This window comes from Chlorocebus sabaeus, chromosome 2, assembly GCF_047675955.1.
Source record: "Chlorocebus sabaeus isolate Y175 chromosome 2, mChlSab1.0.hap1, whole genome shotgun sequence".
Lineage (NCBI taxonomy): Eukaryota > Metazoa > Chordata > Mammalia > Primates > Cercopithecidae > Chlorocebus > Chlorocebus sabaeus.
Window position 1 is genome coordinate 62044682 of NC_132905.1, and position 20349 is coordinate 62065030.

Here is a 20349-nt window from a genome sequence, read left to right on the forward strand (position 1 = left end):
GGCACCACTGCCCTCTTGGGGTCAGGCTCAGGGTCTGGAACCACCTCCCCCTGCCCCCACATGGCACAGCCTGCTGGGCACCATAAGCACATCGCGTTTCACCCTCCCCAACATCCCCTGAAGTGGTTTCTCATGCCCACTCTGCAGAAGCAGAAGCAGCCATGATCACATGGGGTGTGCCCCAAAGCCAGTGCTCCCTCTGCCAGCCCCACTGCCCCACAGTCCTACCCCGTCCCACAGTTCCATCCTGTCCCCAGTTCCAGTCATCCCTGCACCAGGCTGGCAGGCGGCACGTGACAGAGGCAAAGCCAAATCATGGCTCTCAGAGACCACACGGAGAAAAGGCCCTGGTCTCACCACAGTTTAAGAGAAAACCAGCCCTGGCACGTCAGGGGACCGAGGATTCCAGAATTTTCAATTATCTTTTTATTTTATTTTCGATAGTTTTGGGGGAATCAATTACCTTTGCGGACAGGTTTTGTTTAAAATCAAATCTTTATTCAAAAGATAGTCAAGGCTGATAACTTATGCTGTCTGTGACAAAGAGCAAGTCAAGGCAAGGAAAAAGCTCTCACAAAGAATGTAGCTCTGTTCTCTCAAATGTGTAACTGTTTTCCTGGTAGAGCAAAATTTCTTGAAAGGGGCCCAGTTGCAAACTTTAAGAAGTGTTTAGACGGCCTGCCTCCGTGTTCAGCATTTAAATCAGCACAAGAGAATCGGCTGCCTGTGGGCTCTGCCTGAGCCTCAGCCCAGCCTGGAGTCTGAGACTCCAAGGAGGCCTGTGTGTATAAGCGACATACCCACGCCATCATGGTCACCCTCCTGGACACGCCCCCCTCACGGCAGCTCCCACCTTAAGCAGCAGGCCAGCTGCAACCCATCATCCGAGAGTGTTGCCCTTTGCCGCAGGAGGGCAGGAGGCCCACCCTGCCCGCCCTGCCCTCCAGTGGCTTCAGGCATCTGGAATGGAGTGGTCCATGGTGTGGTGGAGCAGGACTGGAGACAACCTGGATACAGCAACAATGGTGGCCAAGTTGGCAGCTCCTTCTCTCCGCCCTCCAGCAACCTCCACCCCCTTCTGAGCCAGCGCATCCCATGTGGGCCTTCACTCCCAGTCCTAAGACTTTCGAATCACCAGAAGCCACAAGCTACCTTGGAGGGAGGGGAAGGGGAAGGGAGTATGGAGCTGGCGGGGTCTGTGCCCTGTGTCAGTGCTGAGAAAGTGGAGGTGGCTGAGCCAGGTGCACCCGGGAGGCAGGGAGGTGAGCGGGATGGCAGAGGAGGGGTGAGGAGGGGTGCAGCCTTACTTTTTGACCATGTGCTCGTAGATCACACTGGGGATGATGGTCAGGGTGACAACGTTCCCAGCTGTGGCCAGAATCTCCATGATCTTTTTGTCCTAGAGAGGAGGCAAGTAAGTGATCACCCTAAGGATTGGGGACCAGGGGCAACTCTACAGGCCCCTCTGTGGAGGAGTCAGCATGGCCACTGCTAGAGGACACACAGATGCCTGACTGCAGGGCAGGGCTGCCTCAGACCCCGAGCCTGTCAGATGAGGGTCCCAGCAGACTCCCAGGTAAGGTCTTGCTTGAGTGAGAACATGGGTCTCCCACATGTGCCAGGCAGTCCAAACACTAACGCTGTGGCCATAGAAGAACCTCTGGCCCTTACTCAGAGCCTATTGACCTTTACTTTACACATGTATGTAATCTGGTTACATGTTTTCTTGATTGTTCCAAAATAAATACGAGAAGATGTGCTAGACAGGACTAGCAATGGCCACAGGTGGAAATAAAGACAAATGATCTCAAGAAGTGTGGCTGGCTGGGACAAACTCGGTTCTGAAGAGTCTCACGACCCTATGATTTCTGAATAACAATTTTCTAAAACATTCCTACTACTGAACATGATCCACTATACAAAAAAAAAGTGCCATAGAGCAAGGAGGTGTCTGTGCAGCCAGCAATAGCTACTATTTATTAAGCACCTACTATGTGCCTGGCACTGTGCTCAGAGCTCTAGGTACACTGTCTTTTTCTTTTTTGGAGATAGGGTCTGTCTCTGTTGCCCAGGCTGGAGCGCAGTGGCATGATCATAGTTCACTGCAGCCTTGACCTCCCAGGCTCAAGTAGTCCTCCCACCTCAGCCTCCTGAGTAGCTGGGACTACAGGCGTGCACCACCACGCTTGGCTAATTTTTTAGCTTTTTTTGTGGAAAGAGGGTTTCACATTGCCTAGGCTGGTCTCGAACTCCTGGACTTAAGTGATCCTCCTGCTTTGGCCTCCCAAAGCACCGGGATTACAGATGTGAGTCACTGCACCCAGCCCTATGAACACCATCTTACCTTCGGAAGAGGACACTGAGGCTCAGGTGGGGTAAGCAAGCTGCCCACAGACCTGAGCCCTCCCACCACCCAGCAGTCCCTCCCCGGTGCGGCCACTGGCCTACCTTCAGCCCGATGACATTCTGCCCATCCACCTCACACATGTAGTGGTTGGTGAGGAGCCCGTTGCGGGCCGCAGAACTCCCTTTGACCAGAGAGACAATCTTCCCCTTCTTGATCACGAAGCCGACATGGCCCATGCTGTCCTTGTGCATGGTGACAGTCCGCTGGAACGGCCTGGCAGAAGGGACAGTGAGCTGACCTGGGGACATGGCCGGGGTCAGACGGAGAGGCTGCCGGGGTCTGGCTACTCACCTGTCCCGAACCACCATGACAATCTTCTCGGGTGATGCCTTCTTCACCACCTGATGGGCTTTGCGCGAGCTCCACCCAGCACAGTCACGCCCATCAATCTGCAGGATCTGGTCCCCAAAGCGCAGCCCCACAAGGGATGCGGGGGTGTTGGCCTGGACCAACTGCACAAAGAGCCCCTGGGGGAGGCAGGGTCCCAGAGTCAGCGTCCCTGGCCCACCCTAGGCACAGATCCCTCTTCCAAGCTGTTGTTTTCCTCCTGATACTCCAGGAGCCTACAGAGTGCCGGGGCACAGCTCTGCATGGCGGGCACCAAGATTACCCCATTTACTTGGGAGGAAACACTCTAGGCCTCATAGTTACGAAGGAGGTGAGTCAGAATTTCAATCCTGGCCTGAAGCTGCACCCCCAAACACTCTACTGGACCATTCACAAAGGCATGGGTTTCCCTGGTATCTGCTGTCTACACCGTCTCCTGGAAGCTAGATGCCCTGGGCAGTGAATGGCTGGTGGGGAAGGGAGGCTCCTCCAGTGGAGGGCACTGCGCAACCCAGCACCAGCCTCGCCCAAGTCTCGGGGAGGAGGGACTGGGGGCAAGAGCCTGGCCAGTGGGGTTAGGAGGCGCTCTGCACCTTCCTTACTGCGGACGGGACCTCTGAGCTCTGAGGCCCGGCGGGAAAGGGCGTGCAGCTCGAGCTCCTCTTCCCACCCAGCCCCCGCGCCATACCTGGTCGACTGTCCGCAGCCTCAGCCCGGTCTTGCCGCGCTCGTCCTTGCACAGGTGGATCTCGCGCACCCCGGGCTTGATCTCTGCTCGCCGCACGCCCAGGCTGTACCCGGACACCGGTGCCACCATCTGGCCAGGCGCGGGGCCCGAGACCGCTGTCTGCAGACACCAGGGAGCAGGGAGTCAGCCCGGCCCGTGGGGACCCTGTGCCTCAGGAGACACTGGGGTGGGGGTAGGGATGGGGAAAGGAGGATGGAGCCGTCCCCGGGTCCCACCACATCCCCAGTACACATTTCTCCCCTAGGGCCGAGAGGAGACGTGGCTCCACGCGGCCACTAGGGGGCGTCAAAGTCCATGCCCCTAAAAAGGCAGGGCAATGGGGAGAGAAGGGGCAAGGATACGGGAAGAGGCCCTTCATTTTCCAAGGGAAATTGGCATCAGGAAAAGACTCCTTTAAACCCCACTTAAAATAGAAAAAGTCACAGTAAACAGTGAGCAACAGGGGATAAAAGGACTGGATTTTTGTCTTGAAAAAAATGTAAAAATATAAAAATTAATGATGCAGAAAAAGGCAAGGAATTTTACTCTCCCAACACTATTAAAGATGGTACTGGAAGATCTAGCCAGCACCGCAGGCAAGAAAAGAAGGGGTGTCACACAGATCAGAAGAGGAATAAAACGGTCCCTATTTATAGATGTCATGATGGTCTACTAGAAAATCCCAAAGAATCTACAAATAAACTCCTAGATCAAATAAAAGAGTTTAGCAAGGTCCTGGGATACAAAATTAACACATAAGATTCTATTGTACTTCTGTATACTAACAATGAACACGTGTAAACTGAAATTTTAAATACAACACCAGGCAGGACGTGGTGCCTCATGCCTATAGTCCCAGCACTTTGGGAGGTCGAGGCAGGTGGATCACTTGAGCTCAGGAGTTCAAGACCAGCCTGGGCAACTGATGAAACCTCCTCTCTACTAAAAATACAAAAATCAGCTGGGCTGGTGGCAAACACCTGTAGTCCCTGCTACTCAGGTAGCTGAGGCAGGAGAATTACATGAACCCAGGAGGTGGAGGTTGCAGTGAGCCAAGACTGAACCACTGCTCAATGCAGCCTAGGTGACAGAGCAAGACTCCATCTCAAAAAAAAAAAAAAAAAAAGAAAAAAAAAAAAGAAAAGGAAAGGAAAGGAAAGGAAAAGAAAAGGAATACAATACAGTACCGCTTACAATCACTCAAAAAAAAAAAAAAAAAAGAAAGAAAGAAAAAAAAGGCCGAGCTCAGTGGCTCACTCCTATAATCCCAGCATTTTGGGAGACCAAGACCAGAGGATCACTTGAGACCAGGAGTTCAAGACCAGCCTGGGCAACAAAGTAAGACCCCCATCTCTGTTAAAAACAAAAACAAAACAAAAGTTAAAAAAAAAAAAAAAAAAGAAATAGTGTAAATCTAACAAAACACATACAGAAAATGTATGCTCAAAATGACAAAATACTGATAAAAGATATCAAAGAAGACCTAAATAAATGGAAGATTCTCTGTATTCATGGGTTGAAAGAATTAGTGAAGCTGTCAATTGTCGCCAAATTGATACACAGATATGACACCATTTCTATCAAAATCTCTACAAGATGTTTTGCAGATCCAGGCAAGGTTAATCTAAACTTTATATGAAAAGACAAAGGAATTTAGAATAGCTAAAACAATGCTGACAAAAAGAAAAGCGAGAGGAATCACTACCAAAGTTCAAGACTTATTATATAGCTACAGTAATCAAGACAGTGTGGTATTGGTGAAGGGATAGACAAGTATCAGTGGAACAAAGTAGATAATCCAGAAATAGCCTCAAATGAGTAAAGTCAACTGCTTTCTGCAAGAGTGCTTTCAACAAATAGTGTTGGCTAGGGCGCAGTGGTTCATGCCTGTAATCTTAGCAATTTGGGAGGCCAGTGCGGGGAGATCAGCTGAAGTCAGGAGTTCAAGACCAGCCTTTGGCAACAGGGTGAAACCTCATCTCTACAAAAAATACAAAAATTAGCCGGGTGTGCTGGAAAGTGCCTGTGGTTCCAGATACTCAGGAGGCTGAGATGGGAGGATTGCTTGAGCCCGGGAGGCAGAGGTTGCAGTGAGCCAAGATCATGTCACTGCACTCCAGCCTGGGTGACAGAGTGAGACCCCATCTCAAAACAAACAAACAAACAACACAACAAAAAAAAGCAAATGGTGCAACCATGGCAAAAATATGAACTTTGACTGAAACCTAACTCCTTACAAAAAAATTAACTCAAATTCAATCATAAATTTAAATGCAAAACATAAAACTATAACAATTTTAGAAGAACATGAAGGAGAAAATCTTTCGGACTTAGGGCTTGGTAAATATTTCTTTACAAAGTACAAACCACAAAAGAAAAAAAAATCAATAAACTGGACCTCATCAAAATTCAGAACTTTTAAGCTACAGACTGAGAGAAAATACAAACCACTTATCTGACAAAGGACTTTAGAATATATAAAGAACTCCCAAAACACTACAAACAAGCCCCAGCTTGGCCAACATAGCAAGACCTTGTCTCCACAAAAAATAAAAGTAACAATAATAAAAGAAATTAGCTGGGCATGGTAGTGTGCACCTGTGGTCCCCGCTACTCGGGAGGCTGAGGTGGGTGGATCACCTGAATCTGGGAGGTAGAGGTTGCAGTGACCTGTGATTGCACCACTGCACTGCAGCCTAGACAATAGAGTGAGACCCTGTCTTAAAAAACAAGAAGAAAACAAGCCAATTAGAAAATGAGTAAAATATATGAAGAAACATTTTACCAAAAAGAATATACAGATGGTAAGAAGCGCATGAAAAGATGGTCCGCATCATCAGGTGTCAGGGAAACGCAAATTAAGACCATGATGAGCCATCACTATACCTATCATAATGGCTAAAATATAAAATAGTAATAACACCGAATTCTGGTGAAGACATGAAGAAACTGGAGCACTCATGTATTGCTCACAGCAAAGTAAAACGGTACAGCCACTCCAGGAAATAGTTTGGCAGTTTCTTTTTGAGACAGAGTCTCGCTCTGTTGCCCAGGCTGGAGTGCAGCAGTGTGATCTTGGCTCACTGCGGCTTCCACCTCTTGGGCTCAAGCACTCCTCCTGCCTTGGCCTCCTGAGTAGCTGGGACTACAGGCACAAGCCACCATACCCGGCTAATTTTTGTATTTTTTTGTAGAGACAGGATTTCACCATGCTGCCCAGGTTGGTCTCGAACTTCTGGGCTCAAGTGATCCACCTGTCTCAGCCTCCCACAGTACTGGGATTACAGGCATGTGCCACCAACCTGGTGGCAGTTTCTTTAAAAAATCTAAACATACATTTGTCATACAGCCTAGCAATTGCACTTTGGGCACTTGTCATAGAGAAATGAAAATGTATGTCTATACAAAAACCTGCATACGAATAACTTTGTTTATAACCACCAAAAACTGGGAACAACTTAACCATTCTTCAACAGGTTCAACAAACTGTGGTACATTCGCATCATGGAATTACTACTCAGTAGTAAAAAGGAATCAACTATTATTGACACACACAACAGCCTGGATGGATCTAGAGGGTATTGTGCTGAGTGAAAAAAGCCAACCTCAAATGGTCAAGATACTGTACGATTCCACTTATGTAACATTCTGAAATGACAAAACTATCGAGGTGGAAAACAGAGGGCTGGCTGCCAGGGTTAGGGAGGGTGGCGAGGGGGCAGGCATGACTATACAGAAGCACCCTGGAAGGGAGGTGGTTGTGGTGATGAACTAGTTCTGTATGGATTGCGGTGCTGGTTACATGAGTCTACACACTGATGAAATGACACAGAACTAGAGACACATTGTTCCCACATAAGACTCCTGGTTTTGATAGTGTGCTACAGCTGTGGAAAATGTAATCGCTGACGAAACTGGGTGAAGGGTACTAACGACTTCTCTGTACTCACTTTGCATCTTCCTGGGAATCTACTGTTTAACAATAAAAAGTTAAAAGCCATACACAATTTTAAATTATAAAAATATATTCATCTTATATTTTTATCAAAATTAAGGTTGAAGGCATTTATGTCCTAATTATAGGAACAAAGAGTGATGACAGTGGGGCTGCCTACAGAAGGACCTTCTTTGCTTCATGTCTGCCTTTTACAGCACGACCATGAAGGGGGCCATTGTGGAGAAACACCCCAGGGTGCCATCAGTTCTTCTCAGGGTCCCGCACGGTCTCATCCTTATGGATTTTCTCCTGTCAGATCCTCATTTTGGCAGTGGCTTTGTATGTGTCTGTGACAGTTCTCCATCGTCATGTCCATCAACTTCATGAAATTCCCCAGCCTTAGCAAGCTTTGCAGTTTGTACTTTCAGTTTCATCGACTCAGGATAAACCTGGCAAGAAGACTGACAGGTGGGATGCAGGGATGCTAGAGCTAACTGGTAAGGGGCTTAGGTGGGGACCGATTCTACAGGTGAATGTGTTTTCAGTAGCAAATATTTCTGTGATGGTGTCTTTTGCCCCCAAAGCCATGGAAAGCAGGAATTGAGCCTTGTTGTTTAATTTGGGGACCAGAGCTGGGTGACAATCTCCTGCCCTCTCGGCTCTGCTTATCCATGCAGGCAGCCCTGCTTTTGATGTCCCCAGGTTCACACTGGGTTTAACAGCCTCCCTTCTCATCCAGCTCAGGCCCACGGTCAAACAGCAAGGCCTGGTTCCCCAGCCCCAAGGCTTGTGGGAAGATCTGAAACCATGAAAGCCTACAGTGCTTTTCAGGAAGCCTCAAAATGAACGGTGCCATCAAGAAACAGAGCCACCAGAGTGCTGGGGAGAGGGGAGGTCTGAGCACAGAGAGAAAGAAGGTCTGTTGAAATGGCAAGACCAAGAAAGAGGGAGGATTGGGAGGTTCTGCGCCCACAGCAGGCAGAAGCCAAATACATACACTGTCACCCTCCGGAATCTGAAGCAGGCTCTGCTGGACTTCTTGGCTGGAGAGGGAAAGACCCATATAATTTTCCAATTCTGCCAAGTTTGGGTACAAAACTGATGGGGAAAGAAGGAAGAATAAATGTGTCATTTGAGGGCATGTGCTTCCCCATACCTGCCTGGCTCCCCTGTGGCTGCTCATTTTTATTAAGCAATGGAGTCTGGGAATGGTGTTTATTTCCAAGACTGCGGGGTATCCCCAGGAACACTCACTGGTGAACGCTCCTCAGAGGGCCCAGGTGCAGGGTGACACACCGAGTCCTCATGCACCACTTTGCTATTCAACTCTGCTAACTTTATTTGACACCCAGAAACCTCTGCATCCCTCACTGAATGGTTCCCACCAGGACTGGCAGGGTCCTCATCCCTTCTTATAAGGATTTGTGTCCTTATAATAACAGACAACAGAGGGTTCACACATGCGCTCTCATGCTGTAGCTCTCTCGTGTTCGCGTTTTCTTTCTCTCTCTCTCTCAAGCAAGTGCACTGAGGAAAGGCCAAGTAAGGACTCAGTCAGAAGGTGGCCATCTGCAAGCCAGGAAGGGAGCCCTCACCAAAACTGAGTTGGCCAGAACCTTGATCTTGGGCTTCCAGCCTCCAGAACTGTGGGAATACACATTTCTGCTGTTGAAGTCATCCAGGCTATGGTATTTTGTTATGGAACCCTGAGCTGAATAAGGCAAGTGGGGTTCTGGTCCCTTCTCTCTTTGAACTGCTATCTGCCATCCACTTCTCCCCCACCTGCCCCCACCCCAGACCAGCCATAATTCCAGCAAGGAAGTCTGACAAGTGTGGTATTTCATTCCTGGGGTCACACAAGATTGGGTCACCAGAACGGTGCTGACATGCTGATTTGCGGTGACTCGAATCGTTTATATAAACAGAGGCCCCACAAATGATATCACATTCTCAAGGCAGCCTTGCTGGGGGCATCAGAGAGGCCACAGCTTTCCTAACTCTCAGCTGGGTTTGGAAGGATAAACAGGCTCACCGGGCAGTCAAGGAGGGGAGGGGAATAGCATGGGCACAGGCCCTAGGAGGTGAGGTGACTCAGCCCAGGTCAACCAGGCAGTAAGAGGTGGGTGGCAACTGGGAGCCTGGCCCTCTCCTCCCTCCATGTTGAGTGCTTAACCTTGGAGCCTCCCATACCTTTGGCATTGCCAAGCTTCCCTGATGACCTCTTCCCTGAAAGGACTGGGCACCCAGGAGCCCCCCACTCCAGTTCACCTACCTGGTGGTGGGGAAATGGCTGCCGCCTGGACTGGCAGGGCTGGCATCTTGGGCGAGGCTCTGGCCTGGGCCTGGGGAGGAGCAGGGAGCACTGGTCAGCTGTGGCCAGGACCCCAGGAACCCCAGAGCCTGGAGCTCCATGAGGCCAGGGTCTGGGCGTTAGGTTGTGAGTGGGCCTGGGGTGTGGGGGAAGTGTCCACCAACCCTCAGGGCTGAAGATCATGTAAACATGGCATCCATGGATGTGTCTTTTCCTGGGAGGAGGTTCTGAGGGAATGTGACCCACCTGATGTCACAACCCGTTTACTGCCTGCAACAGGCGGAACATCAAGACCCATCTCCCAATCAAGTTCTCAGCTGCGAAGTCCAAAATTCTCAAAACCCACTGGAACCACAGAGTTCTGGGATGGAGGAAGAAGGGGGCTTCTGGGAGCTGAGCAGACCAATGCCCATGCCCACGAGCCTTGTTTCCTCTGAAAGCCTGCCTGAGAGCATGGGGCCTGCCCATTCTGGAGGGAGGGAGAGCTGGGCCTGGGCAGGACAGAGCAGGCATGAGAGAGGCATGCGTGCAGCTGCTTGGTCTTTTCCGTTCTTGCTGTAACACCATTGGCATTGCCCCCTGGATGTCTTCTCTGCCCAGCAGGCCCTGCAGTGGAGACCTACATGACCTGAGGCCTAAGGGAATCTCCAAGTGGCCCCAATTCCCAGCACCTTCCAGGATAATCCCCAAGATCCCCTTCAGGGAGTCCAGATGAGTGGAGTCTGGTGACTTACCTGAATGGCCTGGTCCACTTTTAGGTCTTCTAGAGATGGGTACAGGGATGACATGGCTGATTCTTGGAACACCCTGCAGAGTGCAGAGGGTGGGGAAGGATAAGGATGCAGCTGATGCCACCTTGAGAGGAGGCACAGACATCTGCAACAGCAAGTGGGTTGGAACTTAATATTCAAACAGGAAGGCAGCAGGACACTTAGAATCCCTCCCCGAACTCCACCCCTAATCCCCTCTCCATATTCGAACTCTACTGTATTCCACCCATCTCCAGCCTCACTGTCAACTTTTAATCTTGGCCACAATGAAGTAAGACCAGTAGGAGATTTATAAAGACTCTCACACAAACTGTAGCAGAACTTAGACCCTCAACAGGGCACTGCTCCAGAGGGAGGAGGGAACGGGGAGTGGAGAGGCACCACGAGCACTTATTTACTAAACACCTTATCATTGTCTCAGGGAGAATCAGCAGGACCTCTCAGCAACGTACCCAGAGAAAGTGAAAGGAATGACCTCTCAAGAAATGTTTTATTCCCTTCCTGATGAAACGTGGGGAAGGAGCAGTCTGCCTTTCCGGGTTCCTTCCCTTTACCCACTAACCACTGGCTCTGTCACACTCCCAGGCTTCGCTGAGGCAGTCCACTTCAACTGGAGCCCCTGCCCAACCTCCTTGTCACCCTCGGTTCCTGTGGGACATGCCTTGCCTGGCTCCAGGCACTACGGTCACTGCCCCTACCATCCAGGACTCTGCCCTCCACGACAGCACTGGGGCAGCCTCCTGCCTGAACTCACCACTTGTCCTGACTGAAGTTCTGAGGGGTCAAGGTGTGTCCTATTCACCCCACTGAACCCACATGTGATAGGTACACATGATAAAGGAATGCCTGCTGGTGGCACAGGAAACTGAGGGGCCTGTGCCAGGGTGATGTGACTCCAGGCTTCCCAGGACCAGATCCGCTGGGTACCTCCCTGAGTGACCACAGGTGCGCCGAGGACATCCTCATCCATCACTGCTCCTTCTCCTCCCTCTTCACCTGCTGCCTTGACCCCCGTGTCATCCTTGGCCCCACCCCCGCTATCCCTTCTTATCTGTCATCAAATCCCATCTTTCCCACATCCCATGTTGTGCAGGTCCCCATCATCTCCCTGGCCCTCCCCAGGTGCCACGACACCCTCCAAACATGCTGCTGCCTCCCCTCCTGCCCTCCTGCTCCTCTCCAGACAGCAGCCACCAGGCCCTTTGTGTACACACTTGGGATGTCATGCCCTGGCTGAAAGCCCCCCAGTGGCTCCCCTGCCTTGGGAATGTACTTTCCTTAAAGTGGCTCACAGGGCCTTCACGATTCCACCAGATATTGGAACTGGTGGGCCAGGGCCAGATGGAAATGTATTTTATTTGACCTTGTGGAGTACTGTCACCGTGCAGATTACCAGCTTAAATGCAAGGCTCAAGGTACTAGATTTAATAATCTAATTTCCCACTGCTCCTGAAAAACAGGAAGCTTTGGCAACCCTGGACTGTAGCAGAGTAGCTACAATTGAGTAGCAGCAGACTCCAGGGTGACCCAGTCCACCATCCTCTATTGGCTCTTACACCCAGACCATTGTACTCACTGGCGCCAAGTCCCGATAGGTATTTGTTTGTAACCCTTGTCTACTTCTCCAGCTTCATTTCTTGCCTTATGTCCTTTCAGCTGCTACTTTCAGCTCCAGCCATAATGAGCTACTTTCACATCCTTGAATGTGATTCCCTCCCGTCTCTTTTGCATGTGTTATTCCTTCTATCTGGAATACCCCTCCTCTACCTGCTCCTTGCTTGGCCAACTCCTAATGATTTTTAAGTCTTAGATCCGCAAGCTCCTCTTACAGGAAGCCTGCTTTCATTTGTTCTCCCCCTAGCCCCTGCTCCATGTCCTACTCCTGTTGAGTATTCACGAGTCCTGTGTTGCCTCTTTACTTGTCTGTCTACCTCCTTAGGAGTTCCAAGATGGCAGGAACAGGGGCTTCTCCTTCGCTGTGAAGCCTCTAACCCCTAGCATGGAGGCTAGCTCAATAATATTGCCAAAAGCAACGCATTCTACCTGGGCTTCCACTTTTTTCCTTGTAAAGCTCTAGTATCCTAAGAACACCCACCTTCCTGGATGAAACAAGGACCAGAAGTCCCAAATGTGCCTCTCACAGTCCTGTTTTGTTGTTGTTGTTGTTGTTGTTGTTGTTATTATTTTGAGACAGGGTCTCACTCTGTTGCCAAAGCTGGAGTACAGTGGCGCTATCTTGGCTCACTGCTATCTCCAACTCCCGGGCTGAAGCCATCCTCCCACCTCAGCTTCCCAAGTAGCTGGGATATAGGTGCATGCCACCACACCTGGTTAATTTTTGTATTTTTTGTAGAGACAGGGTTTCAGCATGTTGCCCAGGCTGGTCTTGAACTCCTGGGCTCAAGCAATCTGCCTGCCTTGGTCTCCCCAAGTGTCGGGATTACAGGCGTGAGCCACCATGCCCGGCCTTTTGTTTTTAAAATCTGAATTAGTGCCAATATTTAAAAATCTGGAAATACAAAATTCATCACTTCTGACTTGTATTGAAAAAAATATAAACATTTGGCAAGGCAATAGCTGGAATAGTGCATGGCAACACTCAGCCGGGCTGAGTCACAGCCTACCTCGTAGATGGGGCTGTACGTGCTTTCCTGTTTCCCCAAGTACCCATCAGCCCTTCACTGATTTATGTTGCCTGCTTGGTTCCTGGAGGCAGCCAGTTCCAGCCCGTGCCCTAGCCTGGCCTTTGGGGTAGAAATGACCATCCCAACAGGACAGGAATTTCCTAGGAGGAGAGGGAGTCTGGCTCTGACTTCCTTTAGACCACTTGGGGGAAGAGACCCCTTTGTTTATGGCCTTCCCCACTGTGTACGCACGCTGAGGTTTTTAATCTTGGGACAGTCCTCAGCAGCTATCACCTGCCAAAACATGACCTGCCACCAGGACCATGCATGAACAGATGTGAAAATAAGCAGCCACTCCTGCCTGATTTTCCTAACATTTAAGCAGTAGAGCACTTATATTTTTGTCAGCTGTCCCCTGGGAGAGCAGGGAGTCAGAGATCCATTTCCTGGAAATCACTCCCGGGCCAGATCACATAACGCTTTTTCTGTGTCTGAGACCCTTTCACCACTGCCACCTTCTGTGGGTCCATCTCAGTGCTGGGATGCGGGGAAGTGAGAAAACAGGTACAGTCGTTCCTTGGGCTACGTTCCAGGACAATGCCCCTCACCCCCCACCCATCGGATACCAACACCCACAGATGCTTACGTCCCTTACATAAAGTGGCATAATATTTGCATATAACTTACACACATTCTTCTGTATACTTTAAATCATCTCTAGATTACTTACAATACCTAATACAATGTAAATGCTAAGCAAAGTTATACTTTATTTTTATTTGAATTTTTTGTTGTATTTTTTTTAACTTTTATTTTTAAATACTTTCTGTCTACAGTTGGTTGAATCCATGGATGCAAAACCTGGGATACAGAAGGCATACTGTATCCCCTGCCTTGTAGCTGCTCACAATATAGTGGGGAATGGTTCCCTGACGGCGAACATGCTGTGTTTCATTCAATCATTCAAAACATTTGAGTGTCCACTGTGTGCCAGGAATGCTGGTCGCTCTGCTTTGCACATCATCCTCCTTGGTGTGATGCTCCTTCAAGTCTCAGTTCAGATGCTACTTCTCTGCTTGGCTTTTCCAGGCTGCATCATACCCAGCCGCCTGGCTGGGTCTTCCCATGTATTCCACCCCTGACCTGTACTGCCCCTGTTGCCAAACGATTTATCATATTAGGTGATTAATATCTGGGTATTTTCTTACACTGGACTTCACTCATAAGGGCAGGAGCTCTGTCCCGTTCATACACAATCCTTCGCCACCACGATACTGCCCAGCACACACATGCTAGCAAAAATTATTTGACTGAATAAATCAGTGGTTTTCCAAGGAACTGATTGGAAATTTGTGTGGGCATTTTTAGCTGTCACAAGGCTGAGGGGACAGTCATATTCCTCGGGGGGGGGGGGGCGGGCAGGGATATGAAATTCCTGTAATGGATGGGACAGTCCATTACAGTCACCATAACAAATGGTCCTGTCCCACACAACTTTCAGATATCTTGCCAAACCTTCAAGTAAGCCAAAACTCTGTTATAATTGGTTGTATATACAATCACAATGAACTTTTCCCTAGTTTTAATACACACTAGATTGTCTGGAAATGCATACACTAGGTTGACTATGGGGAGTTACACTTTGCTCACCATTCTGGAAAATCACTGCCCACCCTGCTCACCACGGGTGAGTCACCCGAACAGCATGCCCACGTCTGTGCGCATGAGTAGCTGTCACAGTGACTCCACGCTTCTATATAAATATATTTAGCCTTTGACTCAAGATATCAGATATAAACTGTTGGCAAAATTCAGCTGAATATTGTCTTCTAGTAAATCTAAGCTGACTCCTAAGTCAGGTACAAGCACGATCGGGTGTAAGCCAGCCTCAACTTTTACAAAGTGAAATGCATATTCTTTTATTAGAAATTACTTTCATTTCCCTGCCTTCTTTATAAAGAAAGGGCATCATATTGATTTTTTTACACGGGGGAACCATCACCTGGGCTGCAGCCTCAGGACGAACCTGTCCCTTCCCTCGGCCTCAATTTCCTGCTTTGGGAAGTAGGAGCCACGAGGCACAAACTCCATCCACTGCGCCACAGGAGAGAGGTCCAACGCAACGGTCCCTAGGACCTGCCTCCACCCCAGCCTCAGTTTCCCATCTGTCACATCGTTCCATGATTCCGAAACGACTACAACTCCCTTCGCAGCCCTAAACCAACCGGAAGCGACATCTTCCGGTTGCTACAGGTTACGGCGGTTGCTATGGGCTACGGCGCCTGCGCAGAAACCCCGTCAAGTGACGCAGCAGCTTCTGGAGCGCATGCGTCTCGCCCACCGTGGCCCGGGGTGACTCCCACGATCCCTAGCGGCTGCGGAGTGGAAAATGGCGGCCTCCTGGCCGCTTGGGTTACTGGAGTTCGCTCAGCCTCGTGCTTTCTTCAGGCGCCCGTAGCTGGCGCCGGCATCCACAAAAATAGATCAGGTAAAGCAGCAGAGTAAGGGATAGGAAGGCTCGGTCGGGCTCCGCGGCCCCTCTTTACCGAATTGGAGGCTGCGCGGGTGAAATCGAGCTTGTAACTCCCCTGGCCTCTGAACACCATTTGTATCCTCCGAAGGAGGAGGACTTACAAGATTCTGTACTTAAGGCAGCCGTGGAAAGGGAGGAGAACCAGGTCGGCCCGCGCGCTCCCGGCTGCTTTTGCTCTCCCTTTGGCTTCGGAAGCGTCAATTCCCAAAGTATTTCCTACCAGTTGTGACGTCATCCTTCCTCCTACCCTTTCTCACCCGTTTCTTGTCTGGCCGTGACTTGTGACCCAGTGTTGTGCAAAAAATGCCCCGCCCCCCCGCAACGCAGATTCACCTCGGGTCCCACCCACCAGTGACTGAGTGATTGGGCTTCTGCTGCCTAGGGAAGGGTTCTTGACTTGGCTGGGCAAATCAGTTCCCACAGCAAAATCAGACCGAAAGCCTGTTGTAAGGGGCTCAGGCAGTTGGATCTGGCGTATAGGAGGAAGGCTAGGGCAAGCAGGAAGGTCTCCTGGAGGAAGGAAGAAGACCCTGACTGGGCCGTGTAGGATGGATGTTCAAGTGGGAAGAGAGTGTGCTGTTCCAGGGACAGGGAGGCCCGGGCCTGAGAGTCCAGTTGCCTTGTGGATCCCGTTTATCTCGCAGGTTATCCAAACTGGTCTCATAATTTTCCCCAGCTGTGCCGCGCCTCCACAGCAGTCCCCCTAAATCCACCCATGGGCTATGTCAGAAATCTGGGAGTTATCCTCACCTCCCTTTCCCTTCTGAAGCCATACCTAATTCTTGCGCTCAAATTTCTGTGACCTGACTTCTGGTAAGGTTTCTGTTGTTACCACGTCGTTTCTCCACACATCATGAAATTCATTTATTTCAAACTAGGTTGAGTCCTAAAACTCAGCCTGCTAGTTCATGCCTCCATGCTTTTGCAGGTGCTATTCCCTCTGTCTTAAGTGTCATTCATGCCTTCTCTCTTTTCCTTGTTGTGAACTCTTCTTCCTCCAGTTCAAAGCTTTCCCCCACATGTACCCATGGAGATTGGCAAGCCTCCCTTCTCTAGACTATAGCATTTCTTCTATTTGCCTCTTCATCATTCATTCCACAAGTGTTTATTAATCACCTACTGTGAGCAAGGCCTTCTGCATTTCCTGGGTTGGATTTCTACTGTGCTATGTTTGTTTGCTCATCTCCCTCACTGGTCAGGAAATGTCACTCATTTGTTAACCCCCACTGCTGAGCACAGTGGCTGGCACACAACAGGTGTCCCATTACTATTTCTGAAAGGAGTGGAAAAGCAGGCACAGAGAGAAGAGAAAGCCTAATATCCTAAATATACAGTCTTTCTTCCCATGCCTGTCTGTGTTTGCAGGCAATAAGTAAAAAGTCTTTCGAAGAATAACCTGGGCCTGGAAAGGGAGAGAAACCACGACCCTAACGAGTTAGTTTGAAAGGCTGCCTGGCTCCTATAATCTGACAATGGAAGTTTGCTCAGTTCTGTGCTGATGGCTTCCCATAAGTAATTGGCTCCTCTGAAAGGAAAAGAACCCACCTAACCCCTCTCTCCCAGAGGAATTTTCCTCTCCCACAGCCCTTTCCAGATTTCCATCCCTGAGCTTCTGTACTTTTTGATGATATAAGCAATAACAACACCCACAGCAAACCAGTAGTTGGGCTTCGGAGATCAGCAGGGCTGACAAGGGGACTTCAGCCCCCATCTTTGAACTTAGAGTGAGAACACTCTGGAACACTTTGTTCCAAAGAGCTGAAGTGATGAGACTCCCACTCGTTCCTGTGGACAGCTCATCCATCCTTTACAAGACAGTGTGCGGGAGGGAAGCGTGGGTTAGAGTGTCAGAGGAATAGCTCCTGGAAGGCCAAATTAGCCCAGGGATATGGTGAGTCGGAATAGAAGAAGCTGTTGCTAGGCCACCAGCATGTCCCCGCTCCTCCCCTCGGGGCTGCACTGCCTGCTGGAGAAAAGGTGCGACTTCCTCATGAACCCAGGCCCAGGCAGGGCAGAGTTCAGACTGACTGCTTCTGACTTGTGAGAGCACAGCATAGTTAAATCCCTTTTGAATGTCATTTCTTCCTTTGTAATCTGTATAACAATAGTTGCATCACAGTTATCTGGAGACTGAAAGATTTTTAAAAAGAGATAAGGTGTATATGGAAAGCATTTAGCACAGTACCGAGCACATAATAGGCATTCAGTAAAAGTTAACTGTTTATTCATTGTTTCAACACTTACTTATTGAGCACCTACTAAGTCTGAGTACTGTTCTAGGTATCAGCAGTGAAGGAAAGAAGAATTGGTCCCCAAATGTACTTTCTTTGGGGGAGGAGCTAGATAAATAGGCTCTGTGACTTTGTGTACTGTGTTAGATGGTGGGAGGCACTGGAGAGAAACAGCAGGATGGAGGGTCATGTCAGGAGGTTCAGAAACCTTGCTGGCGGGGTGGGGTAACATTTGAGGAAAGGCCTAACGGAGTGGGTACAGCCATTGCAGAGGCTCTTAGGTGGGAGTTGCTGTTGCGTTTAGAGAGCATCTAACCAGTGAGAAGCCAGTTGTGCGCAGAGAGGGAGTAAGGAGGAGTAGTGGGGAGGAGGCTGGAGAAGTGACAGGGGCCAGATCCTGGAAGGCCTGGAGGCCATGGTGAGGACTCTGGCATTTACTCTAGTGAGATGGGAGCCACTGGAGGATTTGGAGCAGCAGAGTGCCAAGGTCCAAGGGTTATTTTGACAGGCCTCCTCTGGCTGATGTTTGGAGGATGGGCTACAGGGCAGGAGTGGGAGCAGGAGCCCAGGTGGAAGTGATGGTGGTGGAATTGTCATGAGCTTGGGCCACTGTATGTTGAAGCTGCCTGTCCAGTGCCTGCCCAGCCCATAGCAGGCTCGTTTTCTGCCCCATTTTCTGAGACCCTGCCGAGGAGGGCATGCACTGACTCCTGTGTCCAGTATGTCATTCCATGCTCCTGACTTTGTGGGCTATTTTCAGTCTCCAGATGAAGAAGCCAGTTCTTAGAAAGGTGAAGCCCCTGGCACAGTTCCCCAGCAGGTGTTTCAGTGCTGTAGCAGGAAGGTTTTTGATAGAAACAGCTTCAGGCCAGAGAAGGAGGCCTGGGCTATGGATTCCTTGGGAGAAATGGGCTTTTTGCCTGCCTGCAGCCTCTGGTTTCGGCTGAAATTGGCCTTTCAAGGAGCAAAGTGTGGGTCTCATCTCCTTGAGCACAGTCATGGGCAGTCAGAAGGCACCGGGGGCCCTCATGATGTCTGGGTGAAGAAAATCACTCAGCCATCAATCAAACCTGGCCCAGGGCTAGGATCAGAAGAAGAAACCCCACTTTCACACTCGACTCCTGGAGTGAAGTACTTCAATATGAAGCTGCCTGGGAAGTCCCAGAAGGGAAGGGGCAGGGAGGGAAGGAGACAGGGTGAGTGCAGGTCTCACTCATCCCAGTCCCAGCCAGGATCAGGTCAGGGCCCCCAGCACTTACCTGCAGGCCAGGTGCTGCTCCACGACCTTCTCCAGCAACTGCCGCTGCTGAATCTGTTTCCCTCCGTGGAAGATAGCCCTGTCTCAGCTGGCTTCCTGCTCTGGGAAGGGTGGTGCCCATCCCCTGTTCAGCTGACTCACCTTGGACTGGGATGGGCACAGGTGAGGACTGTGGCTGGGTAAACAAGGCAGGTTGCCAGCCCAGAGGAGGCCTTTGGCCTTAGTCTAGATTTGGAGGTGGGATTGAGGCCCTCACAGCTGCTGTTCAGAAGTTTATGAACCAAGACTTGTTGGCCTTTTCTCAGATAGCTCTACATTTGGGTTGGACACCTAGTCCTGCTGAGCGGGGAAAGCAGTTGACTAGAGGGTGGTTTGTGGTATTTATCTAGGGGTCTAGGCCAGGATATTGAAAAGTGGTCATATCCTGTGACCCAGCATTTCTTCTGGGAATTTGTTACAGTGGAGTCACAGGGCCCATCTATCATTGCTGCTTCTAGTAAGGAAAATGTAGAAATCCCAAATGCCCATCCCTGTGGTCTGTTTAAATAAATCATTATCTGTGGAAGATCACAGAGCTATTAAAGTCATTTAAGGAAGAAGGTATGAGGAAACATTTCTGAGATTCTAGTGAGATGTTGAAAAATCAATATTGTGAATCTCCTCTTGCATTTTGTTTTCATTTTTTGTAAAGTGGATGTGTGTTGAAAGCAGTCTAGGAGGACATACACTAAAATGCTGAGTATCCTGGATGGTGGCGTTGAGGGTGAGGTTTTCAGCTTGTACTTTTGTGTGTTCCAAGGTGGTTTTTTGTTTTGTTTGGTTTTTGTTTTTTAAGTTAGCTTTTGCTCTGAATGCTCATGACTTTTGTAAGGGGGAAGCAATTAAGTTTGATTATTTTAACGGGAATTTAGATTGGTTGTCTCCTGGGAGTGGAACGAAGGAGCTGTGTGCTGAGGTGGAGATTTTTTTTTTATGGCACATTTTTTGGTGTCTTAAATTTTGAAAAGTTTAAATGTACTACTTATTCCAAAAATAATTATATAAATATGAACAGAGAAGGAGGAAGAATTTAGTTTAGATCCTGATGGGTTTGGTTGGATGAGGGTGCCTGTCCCACTGGGTGCCTGGGCAGGGATGGGGGCCCCGTGTGCTGGCCAGTCCCATGAGGATTGACGGTGTACACACTCAGGGTGTGTCAGTATCTGGGTTGTTCTCTGGGCCAGG

The 20349-nt window shown here is 49.6% G+C and overlaps 1 protein-coding gene and 1 long non-coding RNA gene across 4 annotated transcripts in view; one reads left to right on the plus strand and one right to left on the minus strand.

Annotated features, from left to right (window-relative positions):
• Positions 1-411: 411 nt before the first annotated feature.
• Positions 412-19283, minus strand: SDCBP2 (syndecan binding protein 2). 2 transcript variants are annotated; one of them, XM_007962709.3, is made up of 9 exons: positions 19127-19283; positions 10444-10516; positions 9671-9740; positions 8396-8496; positions 3423-3581; positions 2699-2874; positions 2449-2620; positions 1308-1399; positions 412-1007 (listed from the first exon to the last, which is right to left on the minus strand). In XM_007962709.3, the coding sequence occupies exons 2-9, from the start codon at positions 10495-10497 to the stop codon at positions 953-955; spliced, it is 879 nt and encodes a 292-aa protein (XP_007960900.1). In that variant the 5' UTR covers positions 10498-10516; positions 19127-19283; the 3' UTR covers positions 412-952. The 2 variants fall into 2 exon arrangements, with proteins under 2 accessions (XP_007960900.1, XP_072864889.1); XM_073008788.1 differs by lacking the exon at positions 19127-19283 and adding an exon at positions 15894-15931.
• LOC140709625 (uncharacterized) overlaps positions 15446-20349 on the plus strand; it is a 52547-nt gene continuing 47643 nt past the window's right edge. For both annotated transcript variants that reach the window (XR_012090242.1, XR_012090234.1), the window contains exon 1: positions 15446-15591. This is a non-coding gene — a long non-coding RNA (uncharacterized lncRNA). The remainder of the gene's footprint in view (positions 15592-20349) is intronic.

Coding starts and splice junctions, on each gene's coding strand:
- SDCBP2 (XM_007962709.3), bottom strand. CDS start 10,497: ATGTCATCCCTGTACCCATCTCTAGAAGACCTAAAAGTGGACCAGGCC. Junction 8,497..9,670: donor AGCCATTTCCCCACCACCAG/GTAGGTGAACTG, acceptor TTTCCCCATCAG/TTTTGTACCCAAACTTGGCA. Junction 1,008..1,307: donor TACGAGCACATGGTCAAAAA/GTAAGGCTGCAC, acceptor TGCTGTATCCAG/GTTGTCTCCAGTCCTGCTCC.